Source organism: Myxocyprinus asiaticus, chromosome 36 (assembly GCF_019703515.2).
Source record: "Myxocyprinus asiaticus isolate MX2 ecotype Aquarium Trade chromosome 36, UBuf_Myxa_2, whole genome shotgun sequence".
In the NCBI taxonomy this organism is placed as follows: Eukaryota; Metazoa; Chordata; class Actinopteri; order Cypriniformes; family Catostomidae; genus Myxocyprinus; species Myxocyprinus asiaticus.
Genome location: NC_059379.1, coordinates 2,237,283 through 2,263,483, shown reverse-complemented (window position 1 = coordinate 2,263,483; position 26,201 = coordinate 2,237,283). Strand labels below are relative to the sequence as shown.

At 37.1% G+C, this 26,201-nt stretch overlaps 1 protein-coding gene across 5 annotated transcripts in view; it reads right to left on the bottom strand.

The window, feature by feature from the left end:
• LOC127426643 (calcium-activated potassium channel subunit alpha-1-like) overlaps positions 1 to 26,201 on the bottom strand; it is a 120,580-nt gene that overhangs the window by 72,801 nt on the left and 21,578 nt on the right. For all 5 annotated transcript variants that reach the window (XM_051673581.1, XM_051673578.1, XM_051673579.1 and 2 more), the window contains exon 2: positions 18,460 to 18,618. In XM_051673581.1, the coding sequence (XP_051529541.1) occupies positions 18,460 to 18,618 (159 nt within the window). The remainder of the gene's footprint in view (positions 1 to 18,459; positions 18,619 to 26,201) is intronic.

The window sequence follows — 26,201 nt, the reverse complement described above, 5'->3', positions numbered from 1 at the left end:
AAGCTGAGGCCTCTGACAGGCCTGCGAGCCGGGGACTCGATTTGGATGGTGCGTCGGGAGAAGATATTCAGCGTCAACTGTCCAACATGTCGGTGATGCTGACAAAGGTTGTTGCTGACTTGGAGGATCTCGCTGTAATACGTCGATCGATTACGGCGATGGAAACAAAATTCTCTGAGTTGGTCATAAGAGTCGCAGATGTTGAGAAATGAATCGATTATCTGGAGTCGTCGGAAAGGGAATTATCCGCTAATCCGCCCGCGTCCAAAACAGACTTGGAACACATTTTGGAAAAACATGAATATTTTGAAAATATGAGCCGAAGGAATAACATAAGAATTGTTGGAATTCCTGAGCATGAAGAGGGCAGAGATATGGTGAAATTCCTAGACGAGCTCTTCCTGAGTCTGCTCGACATAACAGGCCATAAACTGGAAATCGAGCGAGCTCACAGAGTCCCAGCTCACAGATCTGCTGAGGGAGACAGGCCCCGATCAATCCTGGCCAGATTTCTGAGATCAACCGATAAAGATCTTGTGTTGCGCCAGGTGAGGAGCAAAGGAAAGCTTTCTTGGAAGAGTCACAATATTTTCTTGTTCCCGGACTTTGCGAGTTCGACAAGAGAGAAACGCGATCAGTTCAAGGAATGTAAGAAACTCTTACATCAACGGAAGATCGCTTTTGCACTGATGTTTCCGGCCAAACTGAGAATAGACACCAGGGATGGCAGCAAAGTATTTACATGTCCCAAACAGGCACTCTCCTTTATAAATACATTGGAGTGAGTAAGCCATTTGATGTTTCTTATATTAGTGGACTGACTCGCTGTTCAGTGACTCGATTGTCTGAGGAAGCTGGGCGCCATTTTTAATTTTTTTTGCATAGGCTCCACCTAGTGGCTGGAGTTTGTTTTGTGGCATGACTCCTTCAAGAAACTTTTGCATTGACGGAAGTTCCCAGCCAGATTGAGAATGAACACTATGGATAACCGCAAAATATCTACATGCTCACATTATGGACATCTTTTATAAAGTTGATGGGCTGAGTAAGTCATGATGTACTTTTATGCGGCCTCCGAGTGAATTTGTCTCTTGATCATCGGATGCCTGTTTTGTTTCTTTTCGTGCTGGTTCCGCCTAGTGGCTGGAGTTTGTTTTTGTGGAGTATTTTTAAGGGACATTAGAATGATTACGTCATCTGCTGCACTCATAACAGCCGGCTCACTGAACAATTGTTTGTCTGTCCAAGGAAACTGAATGGCTTTATATCAGCTGGAAGTTGTTTTGTGGAGGAACACACCTTCAAGACAGTTCTTTGAATGAATCTACACATTCTTTGTGTTTATTTGGCTGTTGGCTGGGGTATGTTTTACAAAGTATTTTCTGTTATGTCATTTTGCCTCACAAAATTTGTGCAGAAGCATCGGACATGAGCAATCCGATGGCAAATTTGTCGCGGGGGCTCTCGTAGGCATACATGGACCTTCTGAGTTTAGAGGGATTGACGCCGGTTGGCGCTGTCGTGCGCAGGGTTAATGCGCACGTTTCAGGGTTTTATTGTTGCTCTAATGGGGAATGTGGTCTTTATAATCTTGTTTTTGACACACAACTTATTTTTCTGTCAGTTGTTAATATGAGTGGATTATCTCTCTCCACATGGAATGTGAATGGGTTGGGGCACCCCATAAAAAGAAGGAAGGATATTTCTTTTCTTAAGCGTAAAAAATATGATAAAGTGTTTCTTCAAGAAACACATCTCTCCCCGCAGGAAGTGGAAAAATTTGGGAAGATATGGAGTGGACATGTTTTCTTTAGTGCTGGCTAAAGTAAGAGCAGGGGAGTCAATACACTGATAAGTAAGCATCTACAATTCAAATGTCTCAAACAGATTAAAGATAAATTAGGAAGAATCATTATTGTTTTAGGAGAAATTCAGGGGCAAAGGTTGATTTTGGCTAATATTTACACACCAAACGCTGATGATCAGGGCTTTTTTATAGATCTTGAACGGATGTTGCAAGCCGCTGGCACCCCTCATGATATAATATTGGAAGGAGACTTTAATCTATTGATGTACTCAGTTCTTGATCATAGTGAAGCAAAAGTGTGTAAGTCCCCTAGAGCAACACTGATGCTTCACAGGATGTGTAAAAATCTTGGTCTTGCAGATATTAGGAGACTTTTGAACCCATCTGGTAGGGACTATACATTTTTTTCATCAGTCCATAAAATGTATTCTAGAATAGATTTTTTTTTAATATTATATCTAAGTCCCTCATTTCATCTGTTGTTGACTGCTCAATTGGAAATATCTTGGTCTCAGATCACGCCCGTGTGAGTTTAGAGATGTTGCCACATATGGAGAAAAAGAAATCATATAATTGGCACCTTAATGTATCCCTTTTGCAAAATCCTAATTTCCAACAAACGTTAAAGACTGAAATCAATGTTTATATGGAGACCAACTTGGGAGGCACTTAAGGCGGTTCTTAGGGGTTGGATCATACAGTATGCCTCATTCACCAAAAAATCCAAAGCACGAGAACTCGTGGAGCTGGAAGGAAATATTAAAAGTGCAGAGGCAGAGCTGAAGCGCCAAATGTCATCTGATGGCCTCAGAGAATTGACTCGATTGAAATACAGATATAATACTATTTTGTCACAGAAGGTGGAGTTTTGGTTATTCAGGGCAAGACAGTCATACTTTGAGTAGGGTGACAAAGCAGGGAAGCTTTTGGCTAGATATATAAAGCAGAGAGAGTCTTTTTCTACCATTCCCTCAGTGAAATCTGCTGGTGGTGAAATATTTACCTCAGCCATTGATATTAATAATGCTTTTAAAGAATTCTACCTTGATCTTTGTAATCCCACATCTTCTTCTACTGATGAAGATATTAGAAATTTTGTGGAACCATTAAAACTCCCTAAACTGATGACTGAGCAAAAAAAAAATTCTCTTGATTCTGAGATAACCTTGGAGGAGTTTGGCAAGGTAATTAAGGCCTTGCCTACAGGCAAGACTCCGGGCCAGATGGTTTTGCTGCTGAATTTTTTAGATCTTATGCTACAGAACTAGCTCCACTTTTGTTAGAAGTTTATACAGAATCATTAAAGAATGGAAAGCTTCCTCCAACCATGACACAAGCCTGGATCAGTCTGATTCTTAAAAAGGACAAAGATCCAAGCGAGTGTAAAAGTTACCGTCCAATTTCCCTGATCCAGCTAGATGTAAACATTTTGGCAAAAATTCTGGCTAACCAATTAAGTAAAGTTATGACATCTCTTATTCATATAGATCAGGTGGGGTTTATTCGGGGCCGCAGCTCTTCTAAAAACATCAGGCATTTCATTAATATCATGTGGTCAGTGGCGAATGATCAGACTCTGGTCGCTGCCATCTCACTTGAAGCCGAAAAGGCATTTGATATGGTAGAATGGGATTATCTTTTTAAGATTTTTGAAATATATGGGTTCGGAAATACTTTTATTAGATGGATTAAGTTGCTTTATAGACACCCTGTAGCGGCAGTACAAACAAATTGATTAATTTCAGATTAATTTACTCTGAATAGGGGCACTCGGCAGGGTTTCCCTCTTTCCCCATTATTGTTCTGTCTTGTCCTGGAACCATTAGCAGCCGCGATAAGAAAGGAGGATGATTTTCCAGGGGTGATGGTGGGAGGTGTGGCACATAAGCTTCTGCTTTTTGCAGATGATATTTTGTTATTCGTTTCCGACCCCACTAGATCTATGCCTAGCCTCCACAGAATTATTAATTCCTTTTCAATATTTTCGGGATACAGGGCTAATTGGTCTAAATCCGAAGCTTTGGCTCTGACAACATACTGCCCAGTAACGGCTTTTCAACCGGGCGCCTTTCAATGGCCCAAACAGGGCATTAAGTATTTGGGTATTTTATTCCCAGAAAATTTATGTGATTTAGTTAGAGTTCATTTTGATCCTTTAATAAAAAGGTTTTTGAGCGATGTGGGTAGGTGTGCTTCATTACATTCATCGATGATTGGGAAGGTTAATGTTATTAAAGTGAATTGTATTCCAAAATTCAACTACCTACTACAATCTCTCCCTGTAGATGTCCTCCTCTCTTATTTCAAGCAATTTGATAGCATAGCGAAGTCCTTCATTTGGAATGGAAAGCGTCCCAGGTTAAATTTCAATAAGTTACATAGGCCGATTGACAAAGGTGGGTTAGGCCTACCTAATATTTTTTTTTATTATTATGCAATCAGTCTCAGACATTTGGCTCATTGGTCGCTTCCACCTGAGAGAGCCCCTCCCTGGTTTTGTATTGAAAAGGAAGTTCTTGCCCCTATCTTGCCACTGCAAAGCCTTTCTAGCAAACTATTTGGAGAAGTTAAGTCACACCCTGGTATCTCGCATGTACACTCGATATGGACAAAGGTGTCCAGAGTGTTTAACTCGGATATTTATTTAAACGTAGCCTTGAGCATATGGCTGAACCCTAAACTATGCATTAATAAGTCCCCTTTCTGTTGGTCAGACTGGATTATGAGGGGGGTTATTACACTTGGTGACCTACAGTGCATCCGGAAAGTATTCACAGCGCTTCACTTTTTCCACATTTTGTTATGTTACAGCCTTATTCCAAAATGGATTAAATTCATTATTTTCCTCAAAATTCTACAAACAATACGCCATAATGACAACGTGAAAGAAGTTTGTTTGAAATCTTTGCAAATTTATAAAAAAAATAAAATAAATAAAAACGAAAAAAAAAAAAAAAAAAAAAATCACATGTACATAAGTATTCACAGCCTTTGCTCAATACTTTGTTGAAGCACCTTTGGCACCAATTAGAGCCTCAAGTCTTTTTGAGTATGATGCTACAAGCTTGGCACACCTGTTTTTGGGCAGTTTCTCCCATTCTTCTTTGCAGGACCTCTCAAGCTCCATCAGGTTGGATGGGGAGTGTCGGTGCACAGCCATTTTCAGATCTCTCCAGAGATGTTCAATCGGGTTCAAGTCTGGGCTCTAGCTGGGCCACTCATGGACATTCACAGAGTTGTCCCGTAGCCACTCCTTTGTTATCTTGGCTGTGTGCTTAGGGTCGTTGTCCTGTTGGAAGATGAACCTTCACCCCAGTCTGAGATCCAGAGCGCTCTGGAGCAGGTTTTCATCAAGGATGTCTTTGTACATTGCTGCATTCATCTTTCCCTTGATCCTGACTAGTCTCCCAGTTCCTGCCACTGAAAAACATCCCCACAGCGTGATGCTGCCACCACCATGCTTCACTGTAGGGATGGTATTGGCCAGGTGATGAGCGGTGCCTGGTTTCCTCCAGACATGACGCTTGCCATTCAGGCCAAAGAGTTCAATCTTTGTTTCATCAGACCAGAGAATTTTGTTTCTTATGGTCTGAGAGTCCTTCAGGTGCCTTTTGGCAAACTCCAGGCGGGCTGTCATGTGCCTTTTACTGAGGAGTGGCTTCCGTCTGGCCACTCTACCATACAGGCCTGATTGGTGGAGTGCTGCAGAGATGGTTGTTCTTCTGGAAGGTTCTCCTCTCTCCACAGAGAAATGCTGGAGCTCTGTCAGAGTGACCATCGGGTTCTTGGTCACCTCCCTGACTAAGGCCCTTCTTCCCCGATCGCTCAGTTTGGCCGGGGCGGCCAGCTCTAGGAAGAGTTCTGGTGGTTCCAAACTTCTTCCATTTACGGATGATGGAGGCCACTGTGCTCATTGGGACCTTCAATGCTGCAGAAATTTTTCTGTACCCTTCCCCAGATCTGTGCCTCGATACAATCCTGTCTCGGAGGTCTACAGACAATTCCTTGGACTTCATGGCTTGGTTTGTGCTCTGACATGCACTGTTAACTGTGGGACCTTATATAGACAGGTGTGTGCCTTTCCAAATCATGTCCAATCAACTGAATTTACCACAGGTGGACTCCAATCAAGTTGTAGAAACATCTCAAGGATGATCAGTGGAAACAGGATGCACCTGAGCTCAATTTTGAGTGTCATGGCAAAGGCTGTGAATACTTATGTACAAGTGATTTTTATTTTTAATAAATTTGCAAAGATTTCAAACAAACTTCTTTCACGTTGTCATTATGGGGTATTGTTTGTAGAATTTTGAGGAAAATAATGAATTTAATCCATTTTGGAATAAGGCTGTAACATAACAAAATGTGGAAAAAGTGAAGCACTGTGAATACTTTCCGGATGCACTGTAAATGAGAGTGGAGTATTGAGACATTTTGAAAATTTGATTCAACATTTTGGGATTCCCAGATCTCAATTTTATAAGTATTTACAGCTGCGCCACCTGCTCTGCATTGTTTTTGGGAGTAGCACGCATCCCCCTAGAGCAGCAGATACTCTGGAAGTGGTGATTGCTGCTTTTGGGAAGGGTTATGAGGCATCAGTGTATTATTCCCTGCTAATTCAGAGTCTGGGGGACGGAGCTTTAAATTCTCTCAAACAATTTTGGGAGGAAGATTTAAATTTGTTATTGGAGGAGGAGGTGTGGGCTAGGATTCTAAAAAACAAAGTCTGCATCTAGAGATGCAAGGGTGCGCCATATGCAATTTAAGATTTTACATAGATTTTACTGGACCCCCTCTAGGTTGTATAGGCTTGGTCTTAAGGACACACTCATCTGCTGACGATGCTATTCTGAAGATGGAGACACCACCCATGTTTTTTGGGGGTGTCGTAAGATCCAAGAATTTTGGCTGAAGGTGCAAAGTTTTGTGTGTGATGTGTTGGGCACTCAGGTCTCGTTCTGCCCCAGACTCTGTATTTTGGGAGATGGGGAGGTCATGGATTTGGAGGATAAGTACATGAAGGACTGGGTTTTGACCAGTGTAATGATTGGTAGGCAGGTTTTTTTAAGGAGTTGGAAGTCGGATGGAGCACCCTCATTCCCGGTGTGCTGCGCGGAGATGGGGAGTGTGGCTGCCTTCGAGGAGGGGTCGAGCAGAAGGACAATAAGAAATGGGGCAATTACTTAGCATTTTTGGGGGAATCTCGAGGAGGGGCGGTGGAGGGAGTAATTTAGGGTTTTTTTTTTAGTTTTTTTATTATACTTGATTATTGTATTTTATTTTGTTGTTGTTGTTTTAGTTTTGTGTTTTTTTTTGTGTGTGTGTGTCAATATTCTATTGACCACAGGGGTGTTCGTGGGGGGGTCAGGCTGGGAGTTTGGTAGGGGGGTAGGGGATATAGTGGGGTTTAATATTTAAAGTGATTGATTCAATATATATATATATATGTTGTTGTTGTTTTTTTTTTGTGTGTGTGTGGTGTTAATTTACGAATCAATAAAAATGTTAATAACAAAACAAAGTCTCCAAAACAGGACAGCAGAGACATAACTAGAACACCCCACCAATACACACATTTCTCATGGTTTATTGCTTTAAATAATGTTATAAAGGATGTCTACATTTTCTTACACAAAGTTAATGAAGAGCAAGCATTATGTTATTTGTTATTTATGTTAACAGAAAATGAAAAATTAACTTTTCATTTGACGTGACCATTATCATCTTAACGCTTCGTGATCTAAATCTGGGAGCCAAAGGCTGACAGGTGAGACAGATAAATCATCGGGTGAAAGAAGAGCGGCGCTTAAGCAGGCCAGATGCCAGATTCAGGCCGTTTACGTATGTTTGAACTCCAGCTTCCATTATAGATATTCAGAGCAAAGCAGTGATGCGTTCAATCCACGGGCGATACGCCAGCTGTCACAAACCGTTCAGCATGATGGCGATTCCCAGGATTCCCTTCTACACACACACACATCCAAACATACGCATGCATGCACGCGCACACGGGTCATGAAAAGCTTTTTATTCACCACAGATTTAGAGCCATAAACATGTCTCACAATTCTGCATAATAAGTTATTACATAATCATAAATCTGGGGTTATTTGGACCCTTTTCCTCATTTATTTTGTCATCTGTGTGCAGCATTTCTCATTTCAAATTTTTCTTTATTAGTTCCAACCACATCATTGGACTGTCTAATGATTTGATAAGCAAAATTTGATCACAGTAATTTGATGCAGAATGGCTTTATAATAATAATATTAATATTATTAAAGAAGCTAATATTCAATAAATAACAATAAACAATTGTTTCACCAAAAAATTCAGCTCTGTTTAAGTTTGCCAACAATTAATCATTGAGCAATGGGACTCATTCATGAAGCGCGAGCAGAACTGTCACATACAATAATTTAATGGTTCTATGAATGATTTACAGAAAACAACAATTTCTGATAGTGGTGCCACTAGCAGAACGAATTTCTCTGTAAATCATTAGTAAAACCATTCTTGCATGTATTGTTGCATTACATGCGATACTTGCATGACAAATTTCTGAGTAGTTTGTTCGAAAAACCATTCTTGCATATTTTTTGTATTGCATGCACCACTAGCGGAAAAAATTTCTGTCAGTTATTTGTAAAGCCCTCCTTACATAAATTGTCGCAAGGAATGCGATACTAGCAGGACATTTTTCTGTTTAAATCGTTAAAAAAAAACTTTTTACATTAATTTTTGTATTGCGTGCACGCAACACTAAAACAAAATCAGCAAGAATGGTTTTACGGACAATCTTTTCCTGAGTTTGTCCTGCAAGTATCGCATGTAATGCAACAATATATGCAAGAATGGTTTTACGAATGTTTTACAGAGAAATTTGTTCTGTTAGTGGTGCGTTCATTTCAAAAATTAAAGTAAAAAGGGTTATTTTAATGATTTAAACAGAAACATTTCCTGCTAGTGTCGCATTCAATGCGACAATTAATGTAAAAATGGCTTTACAATTAACTGACAGAGAAATTTTTCCGCTAGTGGTGCATGCAATACAAAAAATATGCAAGAATGGTTTTTCGAACAAACTACTCAGAAATTTGTCATGCAAGTATCGTATTCAATGCGACAATTTAGGTAAGAATGGTTTTACTAATATTTACAGAGAAATTCGTTCTGTTAGTGGTGCATGCATTACAAAAATTAACGTAAAAAAGGGTTATTTTAATGATTTTAACAGAAAAATGTCCAGCAAGTGTCACATTCAATGCAACAATTTACATAAGGATGGCTTTACAAATGATTGAAAGAGAAGTTTGTTCCACTAGTGGTCCATGCAATACAAAACATCAGCAAGAATGGTTTTATGAACAACGTACACAGAAATTTGTCCTGCTAGTGTATACATAGCATAAGTAGCAACCACCCCTAACACCTTAGTGACCACATAGCAACACCTTGGCAACCAAACAGCAACATACTAACATGTAACATATGTAACATTATTTATATATATATATATATATATATATATATATATATAAAATAGTTGCTCTTTTAATGGCAGTCATAATCTATCATGCATGATTTCACAGACGTAGTACTACAGTAGGTCAAACCACACAGAAACAACACTCGTTCTCCAGCACTAAAGGGTCCATTTCACACCAATGAAATGTCTCTCGCTTTCCCCCCGTCTCGCACCTTGAGCTCAAAGCTGAGCCGGGACTAATGAGAGAGACTTCAGCTGTATTCTTGACCCGTCATACAACTACAGACATTTCTGCTGACAGATGTGTGGAAGAGTTTACTATTTGTTGTTGTTGTTTTTATAAGGTTTGTCTGTTATATATCGGTCCAGATGGAGGGGGGTTGGGCGAGATGAGATAAGAGACATTTTGGATGAGATGAACAAATCAACCAGTAAGTTCCCTTAAAGGGATAGTTCACCCAACAAATACAAACTGTCATCATTTACTTACTTCCATGTTGTTAATACAAATCCATATGGCATTCTTTCTTTTTCCTTTTGTGTTCCATGAAAGAAATAAAGTCATACAGGTTTAGAACAACATGAGGTTGAGTAAATGATGAATTTTATTTTGGGGTAAACAATCCCAAATTTGATGGAATTTTTGTTATGAAATTGAAATGCGTACATTATAACTATTTATTTAAATATATTATATAAATTATTCCTTGTTTTAACACCGTATCGAGGTAACATTTGTTAAAATTACTTAACTATATTAGTTACTTTTTCAGCACTTATTAATCTTGGTTATTATTAATTTCAACATACACTATATTGCCAAAAGTATTCGCTCATCTGCCTTTAGACGCATATGAACTTAAGTGACATCCCATTCTTAATCCATAGGGTTTAATATGACGTCGGCCCACCCTTTGCAGCTATAACAGCTTCAACTATTCTGGAAAGGCTTTCCACAAGGTTTAGGAGTGTGTTTATGGGAATTTTTGACCATTCTTCCAGAAGTGCATTTGTGAGGTCAGACACTGATGTTGGACGAGAAGGCCTGGCTCGCAGTCTTCGCTCTAATTCATCCCAAAGGTGCTCTATCGGGTTGAGGTCAGGACTCTGTACAGGTCAGTCAAGTTCTTCCACACCAAACTCGCTCATCCATGTCTTTATGGACCTTGCTTTGTGCACTGGTGCGCAGTCATGTTGGAACAGGAAGGGGCCATCCCCAAACTGTTCCCACAAAGTTGGGAGCATAGAATTGTCCAAAATCTCTTGGTATGCTGAAGCATTCAGAGTTCCTTTCACTGGAACTAAGGGGCCAAGCCCAGCTCCTGAAAAACAACCCCACACCATAATCCCCCCTCCACCAAACTTCACAGTTGGCACAATGCAGTCAGACAAGTACCGTTCTCCTGGCAACCGCCAAACCCAGACCCATCCACCAGATTGCCAGATGGAGAAGCGTGATTCGTCACTCCAGAGAACGTGTCTCCACTGCTCTAGAGTCCAGTGGCAGCGTGCTTTACACCACTGCATCCGACGCTTTGCATTGCACTTGGTGATGTATGGCTTGGATGCAGCTGCTCGGCCATGGAAACCCATTCCATGAAGCTCTCTACGCACTGTTCTTGAGCTAATCTGAAGGTCACATGAACTTTGGAGGTCTGTAGCGATTGACTCTGCAGAAAGTTGGTGACCTCTGCGCACTATGCGCCTCAGCATCCGCTGACCCCGCTCTGTCATTTTACGTGGCCTACCACTTCGTGGCTGAGTTGCTGTCATTCCCAATCACTTCCACTTTGTTATAATACCACTGACAGTTGACTGTGGAATATTTAGTAGCGAGGAAATTTCACGACTGGACTTGTTGCACAGGTGGCATCCTATCACAGTACCACGCTGGAATTCACTGAGCTCCTGAGAGCGGCCCATTCTTTCACAAATGTTTGTAGAAGCAGTCTGCATGCCTAGGTGCTTCATTTTATACACCTGTGGCCATGGAAGTGATTGGAACACCTGAATTCAATTATTTGGATGGGTGAGCGAATACTTTTGGCAATATAGTGTATATTTAAAACATTTTTTATTAAAAGTTGTGTATGTTGACATTAGTTAGATGCATTAGGTATCATGAACAAACACTGAACATATTTATTACAGCATTTATTAATCTTTGGACATGTTAGTTAATAAAATTGTTTATTTTTAGTTCTAGTTCATAGTGCATTAACAAATGTTAACTAATACAACAATAAGACAAATACATCTTTGTCTTTTTCATTATTTTTGTTTTTTCGATCATTTTGGCTGTGTTAATGCCAACGGCATACATTTTGCCAATATGTGTATTTTTGGGGGAATTTTGATATTTCAACCTCAGTTCCTATAACACATCTATAGTACACTGTGTACACAAAATAGTTACACTCAGGACCTTCAGGACAAAAATGTCCCCATTGAAACCCATTAAAACTGCAATATTTGATCCCAGTGCCATTAAAGCATAAAATCATGAATTCTATGATATTATACTTTCATTCCAGAGCACTGGCTTCAAAATGTACATTTTTATATTTTCCACCAGATGGCGCCATTTTTCTCATGTTTAGCCTATGGAGCAAATACAAGCTTTTCCCCTATTCTCTGTTTGCTGTATTATAGAGCACTGCAGGCCAATTGAATAAATGATGCAGCTAAAATTGTGTGTGTGTGTTGTTATGGATGTCAGAGTGTGTTTTGTATGTGTACTGAGAAATGTGTGTGTGTGTGTGTGTGTGTGTGTAAAAAACAATAGTGGCATTATGTAAAGAAACTGTCATTTAAAGGGTTAAAATCCTGAAAATGAATGAATATTTGGTAGTTATGATCAGGACTGATGTTGGTTAAAAAAATTAACTCATTGAAAGTGGAAAATAATATTAATATATAATATTTTTATGGCAGTTTTTTGACAAACATTTTTGTCCTCTAAAGACCTCTGAGTAACTTTTTTATTGACACACATGGGTTAAAAATGTATATGTTGAAATTAACATTAACTAAGATGAATAAATGCTGTAAAAGTATTGTTCATTGTTAGTTCATGTTAACCAATGTTGTCAACTAATGTTAACAAATGGAACTTTATTGTAAAGTGTTACCAAATAAACTAACAATGAACTATACTTTTACACTTATTAATCTTGGTTAATTTTAATTACAACAGTCTTAAAACTTGTGCATGTTAACATTAGTTAACTAACTACATTAGTTAACAATGAACTATATGCATTAGGTATAAGGAACTAACAAGTAGCATTTTTCTTTGCAGCATTTATTCATCTTGGTAAATGCTCATTTTAATAGTAAAAAAATAATTAAAAAAAAACTTCTCTTCACAACTATACACACATTCAGGTGAAATTGTGAAGCAAGACTCCACAAATATTTAATCCAATAAATGAATGCCCTAACTGAACTCTTTCGCCTTGTCCAGTATATATGACAGATGAATGTTTCTAATCGGACCACATGCAGAATTCTCTCAAACCTTCAGGGTCTAAAGTCATGAGGATTATACATCACTTTCTTCATTAAACCAGTTTTAAACCACAACCAGACAGATCATGAATTAATAAAATCGAATTCCTGAAATATCCCTCCAGTCTGCCTCTCTCAGAGGAGAGAGATGATCAGGAAGTGGAAATGCATCATTGCTGTGGACCCTGACGAACACCTCATAGAGACTGACACAGCAAATATACCTTTAATGACAGACATCCCATTACACCTGAGCATAGGGGTCACATGATCAGGTCACACTAGTATGGAGGGTGTGTGTTCCATATCACCACTGTGTAGTAAATATACTGTATATTTAAAGCTGAAGTGTGTAATTAAGATACTTAAGAAATGGTTTCCTATCCCAGTGTAGTATGCAAAGACACTACTACTTACTAAACATGTCTGTTTAAGAGTGTTTCATCTGGAAAGCATCACATTTTAATTAACATCTGATAAACATCTTAAAAAGAGCAGATTTACATACATTTTAAATAAACGTAACAAACTACTCAAAGACATCTCTTACAGACGTATTGCAGATGAGCAAACAATGTAGAAAACACGTCTTCCAGATGAAAAAACATATTTAAAAAAAAAGTCTGGGTGATGTGTGCAATCAGAGCAACTAAACTAAACTACTAAACTGACAAACTACCTAACTGTTCTAAACTGCTAAGCTAAACTGCTAAACTACCAAACTAAACAACTAAACTGTTAAACTAAACTATTAAACTGAACTGTAATACTAATCTAAACTGCTAAACTAAACTTCTAAACTAATAAATTGAATTAAATCACTAAACTGGTAAAATATCAAACTAAACTACTAATCTACTTAACTGAACTAAACTACTGTAAACCGCTAAACCACCAAACCAAACTAAACCGCTTAGCTAAACTTCTGTATTGAACTAAACTACTAAATTGCTAAACGACCTAACTAAACTACTAAACCTAACTGCTAAACTAAACTTCTGAACTACTAAACTGAACTAAACTACTAAACTGCTTAACTACACGTCTGAACTGAACTAAACCAAACTTAAATAAAATACTAAACTATTCTAAACTGCTACACTTAACTGCTAAATTACCAAAAAAAAACTAAAATAAAATAAACTACTAAATTCCTAAACTAAATTACTAAACTAAACTGCTTACCTATCAAACTAAACTACTAAATCTAACTGCAAAACTAAACTTCTAAACTACTAAACTGAACTAAACTATTCTAAACTGCTAGACTTAACTGCTAAATAACCTAACAAAATTAAAATAAACTACTAATCTAAACTTCTACACTTAACTACTAAACTGAACTAAACCAAACTGAACTAAAATAGTAAACTAAATTCCTAAACTAAATTACTAAACTAAACTGCTTACCTATCAAACTAAACTACTAAACCTAACTGCAAAACTAAACTTCTAAACTACTAAACTGAACCAAACTATTCTAAACTGCTAGACTTAACTGCTAAATAACCAAACAAAACTAAAATAAACTACTAAACTAAACTTCTAAACTTAACTATTAAACTGAACTAAACCAAACTGAAATAAAATACTAAACTATTCTAAACTAAATTACTAAACTAGACTGCTTACCTATCAAACTAAACTACTAAACTAAACTTGAAAACTAAAATAAACTGCTAACCTATCAAACTAAACTACACTTATAAACTTAACTACTAAACTGAACTAAACTATTCTAAACTGCTAGACGTAACTGCTAAATTACCAAACAAAACTAAAATAAAATAAACTACTAAACTGCTAAACTAAATTACTAAACTAAACTGCTAAACTAAAATTGTACATTTCTAAAACTGAACTAAACCAAACTGCTAAACTACCAAACTAAACTACTTAACTGAACTAAACTAAAATGAAACACTTTTCTAAACTGCTAGACTAAACTGCTAAACTACCAAACTAATCAACTAAAACTAACTGCTATACTTAACTTCTAAACTACTAAACTGAACTAACTACTAAACTAACTGCTAAACTTACTTGAGACATCCTGATCTACGTCAAAGTGATGGATCTCCTTATACTGTAGAGACAACTACAGTAAACCATAAATTGCTTTAAAAACATTTCTCCCATTTTGTCCCCAATGTGTGGTGGTGTAGTGACTCGCCCCAATCCGGGTGGTGGAGAACGAATCTCAGTTGCCTCCGGATCTGAGACCGTCAATCCGCGCATCTTATCACGTAGCTTGTTTAGCGCGTTACCGCAGAGATATAGCACGTGTGGAGGCTTCACGCTATTCTCCGCAGCATCCACGCACAACTCACCACGCGTCCCACCGAGAGCGAGAACCACATTATAGCGACCACGAGGAGGTTACCCCATGTGACTCTACCCTCCCTAGCAACCGGGCCAATTTGTTTGCTTAGGAGACCTGGCTGGAGTCACTCAGCACACCCTGGATTCGCGAGTTCGAATCCAGGGTGTGCTGGTGGTAGTCAGCGTCAATACTTGCTGAGCTACCCAGGCTCCCCCTCTGTTTGTTTTTAACGACCTGTCCAGTCCGACACAACAAAACAGACTCAACCAATGACGTGAGTTGGGGGCGGGAATTTGTTTGGGTTTGTTTGATCAATGGCAGATGGGGGACGTTTCAGAAAGCTGTTTGAAAACCATTGTAAATCCGTTCAGTGGTGCAGAAATTACATACTTGAGCTTTAAGCAGTACTTAAGGACCGTTGTAGATCTACGAGTGCTCGGAATAATCTGATGTAATTTCTATCTGTTGATAAGGGTTTAATACTCTTTTCTCTTTAAGTGTTAAGCAATAAGTGTGTGTGTGTGCTGTAAGGAGGTTGGCTGCTGTCACCATGGTTACAGACTGGTCACACAATGATGTGTGAGGCCATCGTTATAATTTGGAGAGGAAATGACTCATGAATAAACTTGCGTAAACTCACACACAGCCCTTGTACTACTGCAAGTATAGTTTAACTGTGGTATTTGTTATAAATCCATAGTAAACACAAAATTAATAAAGATTTCACTACAGAAACCATATTTTGATCTGCTACTTGCAGTAAAATCAAAGCAAACACAATTTTTATGAAAACGTGGTTTTCATATTTCAAATGTGGTTTAGTGGCAGAAGACCCTCAGTAACTATTAGCCTCTTTACCATGCTCCTGGATTAATGTACGGCTTCTATACAACTTTATATACAACCTTAACACAATTTTCAAAACTTTTCAGACTGCACCGGAAGAAAAAAAAAATCTCGTCCATTGCCACCACAGCATCTCATGCTATATGAATAAGTCATTTTGTGTGTGTGTGTGTAAACATTGTCACACTAGATGTAAGAGATGCATTACTGCGGTAGTGATATATGATCCTTTACACAATTGTGTGTGTGTGTGAGAGATGAATCAAGCACAGACAGACTAGGGGATAATCTGCTCTCATTTAAGTCTCTGCTTTAAGCCGTCGTACAATCACAAATTGCAGTAACGTTACGTGACATGTGCTGCCCATGTGACAACAACCCCTCTGCCAGGACAAAAACCCTCTGATTTACTGTAAACGCTCATATGACCTTATTCCAAACAAACTGCCCCAAAAAAGTCCGTTTCCTTCCCTCTCGCCTAGGTCATCCGGACGCCCCGGGATCAAAGACGGCTGGTGGGTCAGTCCTATTATGCAGTAGCCTACATTTCTATATCCCTGTCATATGGGTGTTTCTTCAACTTTAGGCACTTTTATATCCCACGTGTTGATTTGAATTAAAACAAACATATTTCAACTTTTTTCTTTTTGTGATATGAAGGTCTCGTTAAAACTGACTTGCAAACTTTTCACCAGGCCTTCATCATTTATTTTTGCTACTTTTCAAATGTCTTTTATGTCTAGTTTTTAACAGTTTTAGCCTTTAAACCCAGACTTTCAAAATTAAACTATGAAAATACTACTTTATAATAATAACAATTATTACAATGATGATCTTCTAAACAAAGAGTGAAATAAACACGAACCATTTCAATATTTATAGCAGTGTGAAAATAATTTCTATTCATTTTGTCCCAGAGTTGGGGTGTCATTTCCAGCACACCAAACAATTTTACCCCTAATAAATTTGTTCAAAAGTCAGTCATTCATATTAACTTTCATACTTGTTAACCAAGTGGACAAAAGTGTCAGTCAAGAGCATGTTTGAGATGAAATATGAGACAAAACAAAGATATTTTAAGTGAAATATCAAATATTTTTATTGGCTGTCATTTCCAATCACGCTGTAATTTGACCAAATTATGCAAAAAGTGTGAAAATATTATTTTATATATCAAATAATATGATATAAATTAGTAATAATTATTAATAAACAATAATAATAATATTTAATATTAAACATGTCAAATAAAATAATATTTAATTACTTAATATTGAACAATAAAATTGTATATATTATCATTTAATTTATTTAAGATACATAAAATGTTATCTATTAAATAGGGGTGTGACGATACACTTAGCTCACGAGAACGAGATGATACCATATTTTAACACTATATACACTACCGGTCAAACGTTTTGAAACACTCATTCTTTATTATAAATTTATTTCACATTTTAGAATAATAGATAAGTCATCAAAACTATGGAATAACATAAATGAAACTATGGGAATTATGTTGTGACTAAAAATCCAAAATAAATCAAAACTGTGTTATATTTCAGCATCTTCAAAGTGGTCACACTTTGTCTAGAATCTGCAGACATGTACTCTTGACATTTTCTCAACCAACTTCTTGAGGTATCACCCTGGGATGCTTTTTAAACAGTACTGAAGGAGTTCCCATCTATGTTGGGCACTTATTGGCTGCTTTTCTTTATTATTTGGTCCAAGTCATCAATAAGTAGTTTGTGGTTCTGTAGGTGTCTTTGCATAGTGCTTGTGTTAGCCGCGGTGTACGGCACTATTTTCTTACAGTGCTTACATATTGGCTGTGTCTCGTTTGGAAGGCTGCGTCCTCCGGAGGTCGAGACTGTCTCGTTAAATTTGGTTTTTTAAAATTTTTTTATTGGGAATGCAAAAAAGGTTAACAATTGTATAAATGTAAATGCATATGCATAAAAGGCATTGAGAATAGATTAAAAAAAATAAGAAAAAGAAAAACAATTATTATTATTTTATTTTTTATTAAACGAGACAGCCTCGATGACGTATGCAGCTGATAAATGCGACCTCCGGAGGACGCAGCCTTCCAAACGAGACACAGTCTTTGTTCGTGTCTTGTCTGTCACTCTGTCGCCGTTTATTGTTTCCACCGGGTACCTAAAATGCTGCCAAATGATTTAAAAGTGGCGGGGGCATCTTCTATGCTAATTTCACCCTCACACTCCGTCATGCTGATATCGTGAGACGGCTTTTCACCTCAACGAGAAATATCGTCACGTTTTAATATCGCGAGATCTCGTCACACCCCTACTATTAAACTATCCTTAGCAAGACAAAGGAGTCGGTCATTTTATTTGAAAAACGTTAAAAATGACATTTCATCAGCATCATTTCCAGCACAGAATTCTATTAAACACAACACAGAATTTGACTTGAATCATGACTTGAATGATGAGTGATGCCAGGACTCACCAGCACGCGTCCAGTGAGTGTCTGAGCGGAGATCATGACCCCTGCCCAGTCCTTCACAGAGGTCATCCATCCCACCTCGCTGGCCGCCGTCTCGCGCTCTCCCCCTCCTTTAATCCCCCCATCACTGGTGACAGCTGGGTTACTCACTCGCTGTACGTCCTGGAGCAGAGACAGAGAGAGTCATAAGAACATGTCAACGACATCATCATAAACAAACAATTTAACATCAATCCAAATGACCGCAGGAAACTGTGACATAACTGAACATGCACTGAATTTATGACAATGTTAACAACGTTAATTGTCAAACTGTGCACATAACTTGCGAATAAAGCTCAATTTATAATAAGCCTAAGTGTTCTTGACTGTTTAAGTTCTGACATCAATAGCAGAGAATAACCTGATCTCATGTCATTTTTTGAATTAGATGATTTTTGGTAGTTATCATCATAGTGGTGTGCATGTAAACATGCTCAATTACATAATTTAGATGGTGCAGCGCTATTTCAGCACGTGGTTAAACTGGATTGTTGGCGTTTATTGAATAAGACACAAGATTTCGCTTTGATCAACTGTATGCAAAAGAGATGCAACTGCTTAGTGAATTCACCCCTCAGGGTTTTTCTGGAATTTTAGCCAAAATATATTGAAATTATAATTTTTGTAGTTACATTGGTAACATTTTCCAATAAAGTTGTAATTGTTAACATTGGTTAAAAACATTAATGAACATGAAATAACCATGAACAGTAGTATATTTATAAATTAACATTAACCAAGATTAATAAATGCTATAAAATATATTTCCATTGTTAGATTATATTACCTACTGCATTTTTTTTAATATATATTTATTTATCACACATTATACATTTGCACATATACAGTGAAATTCTTTTTTTTTTTCACATATTAGTAGATTTTCATGATCTGTTGACAATAAAACCTTTATTTTAATTATCTGTTTATGTATTAATTTATTATTATATTTATTTTATTATTATTTAAATACTATATTTATTTTTATTAACAATATTATTTTTTATAAATTATTCATTAAATGTATTATTATTATTATTATTATTTATAATTATTATTACATATATTTTTTTTATTATTATTTACAAAATGTGGCATTGCTCATATATGGCTGCACCATAATAGTATGACCAAAAAGAAGTATTCCAGAAGTGTGGCTGCCGACATATAGTTTTTCATGATCTGTCGACATTAAAATTGTTATTATATTTATTTTACCATAATTTAATTATTACTATATTTTAGTTGCAATATGTATATTTTTATTGTTGGCTGTTATTTATGCATTTATTTATGTATTATTATTATTATTGAGTTATTTTTATGTAATTTTTTATTATTATTTTTATCTTTTTTTGTATTTATTTATGTATTTATTACTATAATTTTTATATATGCTGTATAAAATGTAATATTTTGTTTTTATTAATGAAATGCAGAATTGCTCAGACATAGTTGCAACATAGTGGAATGACCCACATACAATGTTCTACATTTCACTAACACTAAACCTGAGTGGGAAACGTGTGTACCGCCAAACATTCATGATCATCATGTGGTCACCTGCTTCTCTATTACTGTACACAACACTTCACTACAACATTTAAACACACACTTGTGCGTTTAAAGCACATCTTGTGCAGCGTTATATTCTGTTGTGTGTCTATAACAGGATCTCTTTGGAGTCAGGTGACATGGTTAAGCTTCCTTACACACACCACGGAATGCTACATACGTGAGACATGTAACACACACGCAATCAATCGCACGTTACACCTAAAACACACACGCGGCAGCACTGGCCTACTGACACACAGCTCAGAGCGAATACATGTATATACATTAAATATACATATAAAATTAATGAATTAAATGAATGTTGCTTTTTACTTTTTGATCAACAACTTAAAAAGAAAAAGAACAGAAAGGATATGAAAAGGCACATTATTCAATGAAAGCGGAGTGCGTGGACTCATCTTTGATGTACACAATACACACTGAAGAAATGTTCACTTTTAATTTCAAGCACTTAAACAAAAAACAAGGCGACACTGTAAATAGTGTAGAAAAAAGTGACGGAGATTTAGATGTCCGACAGGTCATTTCATATATGATCATGTGGACAGACAACAATGTTTCAAATGTCAAAATATCACATTTTGACTCGATCTGATTCATCATTTATTTTGGTTTGCAATATTTTAAAATATATATTATATATTGTCCCATCTATAGTAGCCACCCAAAACACAATGTTGTAATTGCAAGCCTGTGTAACTCTTTTATGCATTTATTATGTGTATTATGGATCGTTTCGTCCCAGCTAGAACAGTCTGGCAACCTATTTTTAGTTCGCTACCCACCAGTTGAGAAGCACAGCATTAGTGTTCACACAAAACTTCTCCAGTCTGACCAGGACATTTAAAGTTGGCCCCATTAACATCAATTACCCCAGACCACATTTTGGAGGTACTGTAGTTTAAAATGCATGTGACCACATCACTTCTGTAGCATTAACACAAATGTTCATTTTTTACTTTACACAACACTTTACTGTGTGCTGGAAGAATGAGTCAAGAGCACGTGTCCACATTCAGGACAAGCTCTCTGTGTCTGTCTCTCTGTCTGTCAGTAGATCAGTATCTGCAGGTCATCTGTGTCGCTGGTCTGGTATCAGATGGCCGATGGGCTTTCAGACAGTCTGCAAGACGGCACCTGCCAACACTGACCTCAGAACAGAGTCTTAAAAATGGAACGCATTGTATAAATGACCTTGAATACAAAATGTTTTGCCCCAAAGACTTTATTTTGCATAAGACAAAATATTGCAAAATAAAGTATTAAGTCAAGAGAGGCCGTGCGCTGCAGTGATTTTACCACAGTTAAGGAGTGAATCTGTAGAGTTTTGCAAAGCTCCGTTCCTTTTGCACATGCTCATTAGATATGGAGCGTCCTTTCTGCCGATTTTAAATAAAATGCTAACTATTTCATTTTCACAAAGTATCTGCAAATTTGTGCTAATATCAAAAGTAAAATTAAATGATTCAATTTTCATTTTCATTTTTACAGTGACAATGCATCATGCCTTTCAAATTAAAAACTAAAATGCAAGTTATGACTTGACATTACATTTTTCACTGCAGTCTTGAGGCAAGACTGCCAATATTAACATGAAAAGGCAAAAAAAAAAAAAATAATAATAATAATAATAATAATTACAAATACATTTTTTCCAAAGCATTTACTTAATTTTAACTCAATTAAAATGACAGAATTCAACTCGCAATGCAAACTTCAGTTTTAATTTTATTTCTTATTTTATCTTTTATTTTTCAATTTTAATTTTGATTTTCAAAGCCAACATTAAAATTCTATACATTTTTTTACCTTACCTTTTTATTTAATTTTACCTTTTTATTTTAGCTTAAATCGGCAGAAAATACGCTTCATAATTATTCGATTTTTTTTTTTAGCACAATGTGAAACAGCTGCAACAGCAATATGATAACATTTAAATGTACTAAAAATCATTATTGCAATAAACAATTACTTTAAGAATTTCTAACATGCTTCTCTATAGTTCTGGGTATCGATACAGATTTCCCGATTCGATTCCGATTCACAAGCTTGATTTGATTCTGATTCTGCTCCAGTACATGTCTGTTATAATGTCCATCTTGCTACATATAAAAGCAATTTGATGATTCTCAATCCCAGTTTCGATACCACAATAAAATACTATTTCGAATAAACATTGTTTCAGGTTATCAAGTAATTAAGACAAGTAAACAGTCCATCAAAAAAATAAGAACAAGCAACTGAACAAATAAAAACAACAGAACAAAGATACAAATGAAGGACACAGTGCTTTACATTTGTAACAGCAGGATCTAGTATTCTAGAAAACATTTAGAAATTCTAAAAAGTAATAAAATGTAACATAAAACTACTTAAATTACTGGTCTTCACTGCATTATTATAATACATGAAAACTTCTTAAATCTACTATCCAGACAACAGTTACAGAGTGCTTTTCTCGTTTTCTTGTTATTGTTGTTTGATTAATATTAGCGACATACTAGACATGTAAGTATCAACTTTTCTTAAGGCTTTGATTCGTGATCAAAGTCGAAAGCAACTATACTTTGCTTGCCATTGTTGAGCCCATTTTATATTGAATGGGTGGCGGCGAACAATGTCTCCAAGAGGCAGAAATCAAATTAAGCACCTTTCATCTAATTTCTGCCAGACAAGCTCCAAGTAATTAAAAAATACACCCGGTGATAAAGCAAATTTAATCTTGCTTGAAACCAGGGAAACTGGAGCGATTCTCGAACATCTCGGCCAATGTTTAGCTCACTTTGAATAGACAAAGCCAAAAAAGGAAGAGAAATCTATTTCAGAATTGCTGATAAGTTCAGTTTAGATAGGACTCAAAAGTTAAAGCAGTCACTGACCACACACACACACACACACACACACACGTAATGAAACTCAGCTGCAGTTCTACATCTGAGTGTTTACTGTGAAACACAGTCTGTCTTCTGGAATATACACACACATAAATAACAGTCTAAACACACTGATATAGACACGCAAATCATTGTTAGTACTGACTTAGACAAGTTATTAAATTACATTAATGACTGAGTGGCTCTGTTACAAAACCTAGTGCACTTCCCTACATAGACAGCATTTTTAGGCATCATAGGTGCATTCCCGGTGCGAAGATTATGCTGTGAAGTTTATATCAAAATATTCAGATATATACAAATATATTTGAGAAAGTAGGGGTAGCGACTCAATTGCGTCATTCACAGTGTGTTATGGTCACTGCAGAGCTCTTTTGGCGCACTTTGTTCACAAAGAAAACTGCTATTAAACACGATTATTTAAAAATGAAGTTGAGGGGCCTGGGTTGCTCAGTCACTGACTATCACCCCTGGAGTCACGAGTTCGAATCCAGGGCGTGCTGAGTGACTCCAGCCAGGTCTCCTAAGCAACCAAATTGGCCCGGTTGCTAGGGAGGGTTAAGTCACACGGGGTAACCTCCTCGTGGTCGTGATTAGCGCTTCTCGCTCTCAATGGGGCATGTGGTAAGTTGTGCGTGGATCGTGGAGAGTAGCATGAGCCTCCACATGCTGTGAGTCTCCACGGTGTCATGCACAACGAGTCACATGATAAGATGCACGAATTGATGGTCTCAGAAGCGGAGGCAACTGAAGTTGAAATAACGTGGACTGATGGCTTCAACAGAAGCATGTACAATTGATTCACAACCTCGGAGCTCACGATAAGTGTGTCTTAAAATGTTTAAAAGATATCATTAACAATCAATCCCCCTATGAATGGGATTTGTTCTACAGAATCACTGTTGTTCAGTCACTTTTGAGCTTCTAATTCAGTTAGGATGCTGCCTTAGAAGGCAGCTGCCTATGTAGGCTGTAGACACCAAGGTAGCTCGCTAGGTTTTGGAACAGAGCCAGTAGTTATTTAAACTGACGAACTTACTGAGAAAAGATGTAACTCTGACTCCAGTTAGAAGACCCAAACACAGCCGGCCAGCTAACTGTACAAGTGGCCAATCAGAATCACTCGCTCGCTCTCAACTTTATTAGCCATCAAAAGACACAATATTTATGTGCTGATAAATTTGTGTGTGTGTACACTTTGGCAGGTTATGGGCTTTAGGCAGCGGGGATTTAAGAGCCATTTCAGTTGAAGTGCAATTCAGTTTGTTTGAATCACACTGACTAAACAAGTCTCTCAGGTTCTCACAGGGCTTTTTCACAAAAGCAAAAATCACATTTATATTTCGACAGGGGAACTGATCATCAGCGATAACTAATCAACTTTTAAAGACAGACCTACTGTGAGCTCTGAGGTTGTTAATAGATCGTATATGCTTCTGTTGAAGACATCAGTCCAACAATTGTGCATAATAACAACATTTGTGGCAAAGCACGCCAAAAAAAAGCCCACTCCCATGTCAATCCGTGCATCTTATCACGTGGCTCGTTGTGCATGACACCGCAGAGACTCACAGCATGTGGAGGCTCATGCTACTCTCCACGATCCACGCACGATTTACCACACGCACCATTGAGAGCGAGAACCACTAATCGTGACCATGAGGAGGTTACCCCATGTGACTCTACCCTCCCTAGCAACCGGACCAAATTGGTTGCTTAGGAGGCCTGGCTGGAGTCACTCAGCACGCCCTGGATTCAAACTCGTGACTCCAGGGGTGGTAGTCAGCGTCAATACTCGCTGAGATACCCAGGCCCCATATTTGCATGTATTTAACTATTTTGCAATAAACTTAAAATGTATTGATTCTACTCTTATAATCAACAGCTTTAAAATCAATAGTCTGGTATCTTTGTCTTTTTGTCCAATTTTGAAATCTACTTGTATGCTTCAATACTTGTATGTTGAGTGTAATAGGAGTGGTGGTGGCGTAGTGGCTTAAAGCACTGAACTGGTAAGCAAAAGGTTGTTGGTTCAATCCCCACAACCACCACCATTATGTCCTTGAGCAAGGCACTTAACTCCAGGTTGCTCTAGGGGGATTGTCCCTGTAATAAGGGCACTGTAAGTCACTTTGGATAAAAGCATCTGCCAAATGCATAAATGTAATCTATGGAAGTATATTAATGACAAAAGTCTTTTTTAAAAAAAACAAAAAAAAGCATGCGGAATTGCATTAATTGAAAAATAAACGCATTGCTTTAACAGTGCATGCATTTTTGGGGGCTGCAATTGTGGTATATTTAAACAGTGAATATTAAACAATTTAATCAATAAAAATGCATTGATAAATATTCATCTTCAAAAGTTCTTTTCAAAAATATTCAATCTTTATTTTTTGACAGGTATTGTTCAATCCATTATAATTCACCTCTAAAACGTCAATGCCAGGATGTGCAAGGTTGAATTTCCAACCAAATTTTAACCACTGAAATTTTTAGAGGCGATTTATAAAGTACAGAATATTATCTATTGAATTATAAAGATGGAATAAAAAAATATTTTGGAAATTAACTTTGGAAGGTGAATATTTATTATTGAATTTTTAATAATGTAAAATGTTTTCAATTGAAATATTTACAGCGTAGATCTACACCCATGTTAAATTGCAAGCACTATTAATGCAATGAGTTAATTTTTCAATTCAGCATGCTTTTTTGTATCAAAGATATTTGTCATTAATATACTTCCATAGTAATCTAATTACAAAGTAGTTCATTACTGTACTCTTGGCTTACACATTTCTAAAATAATATTATAAATGTATAATAAATGTAAAACATGAATTAGGTCAATATGTACATCTGTTTGCATTTTGCCACAACTAAAAGGTGTGCGCTCCCTAACGGGTCAATGAAAAAAGAGGAAATATAGACATTATGTTGAATTCATTGAGCGGAAAAAAAAAAAAGATTTTCTGTGAAAGTGTTTTACAAAGTAACTTAAAAGTAATTAGTAGTGGGGGCCTGGGTATCTCAGCAAGTATTTTTCCCAATTTGGAATGCCCAATTCCCAGTAATCCGGGTGGTGGAGGACGAATCTCAGTTGCCTCCGCATCTGAGACCATCAATCCACGCATCTTATTACGTGGTATGTTGAGCGCATTGCCACGGAGACATAGCGCATGTGGAGGCTTCACGCCATCCACCGCGGCAACCACGCTCAACTCACCA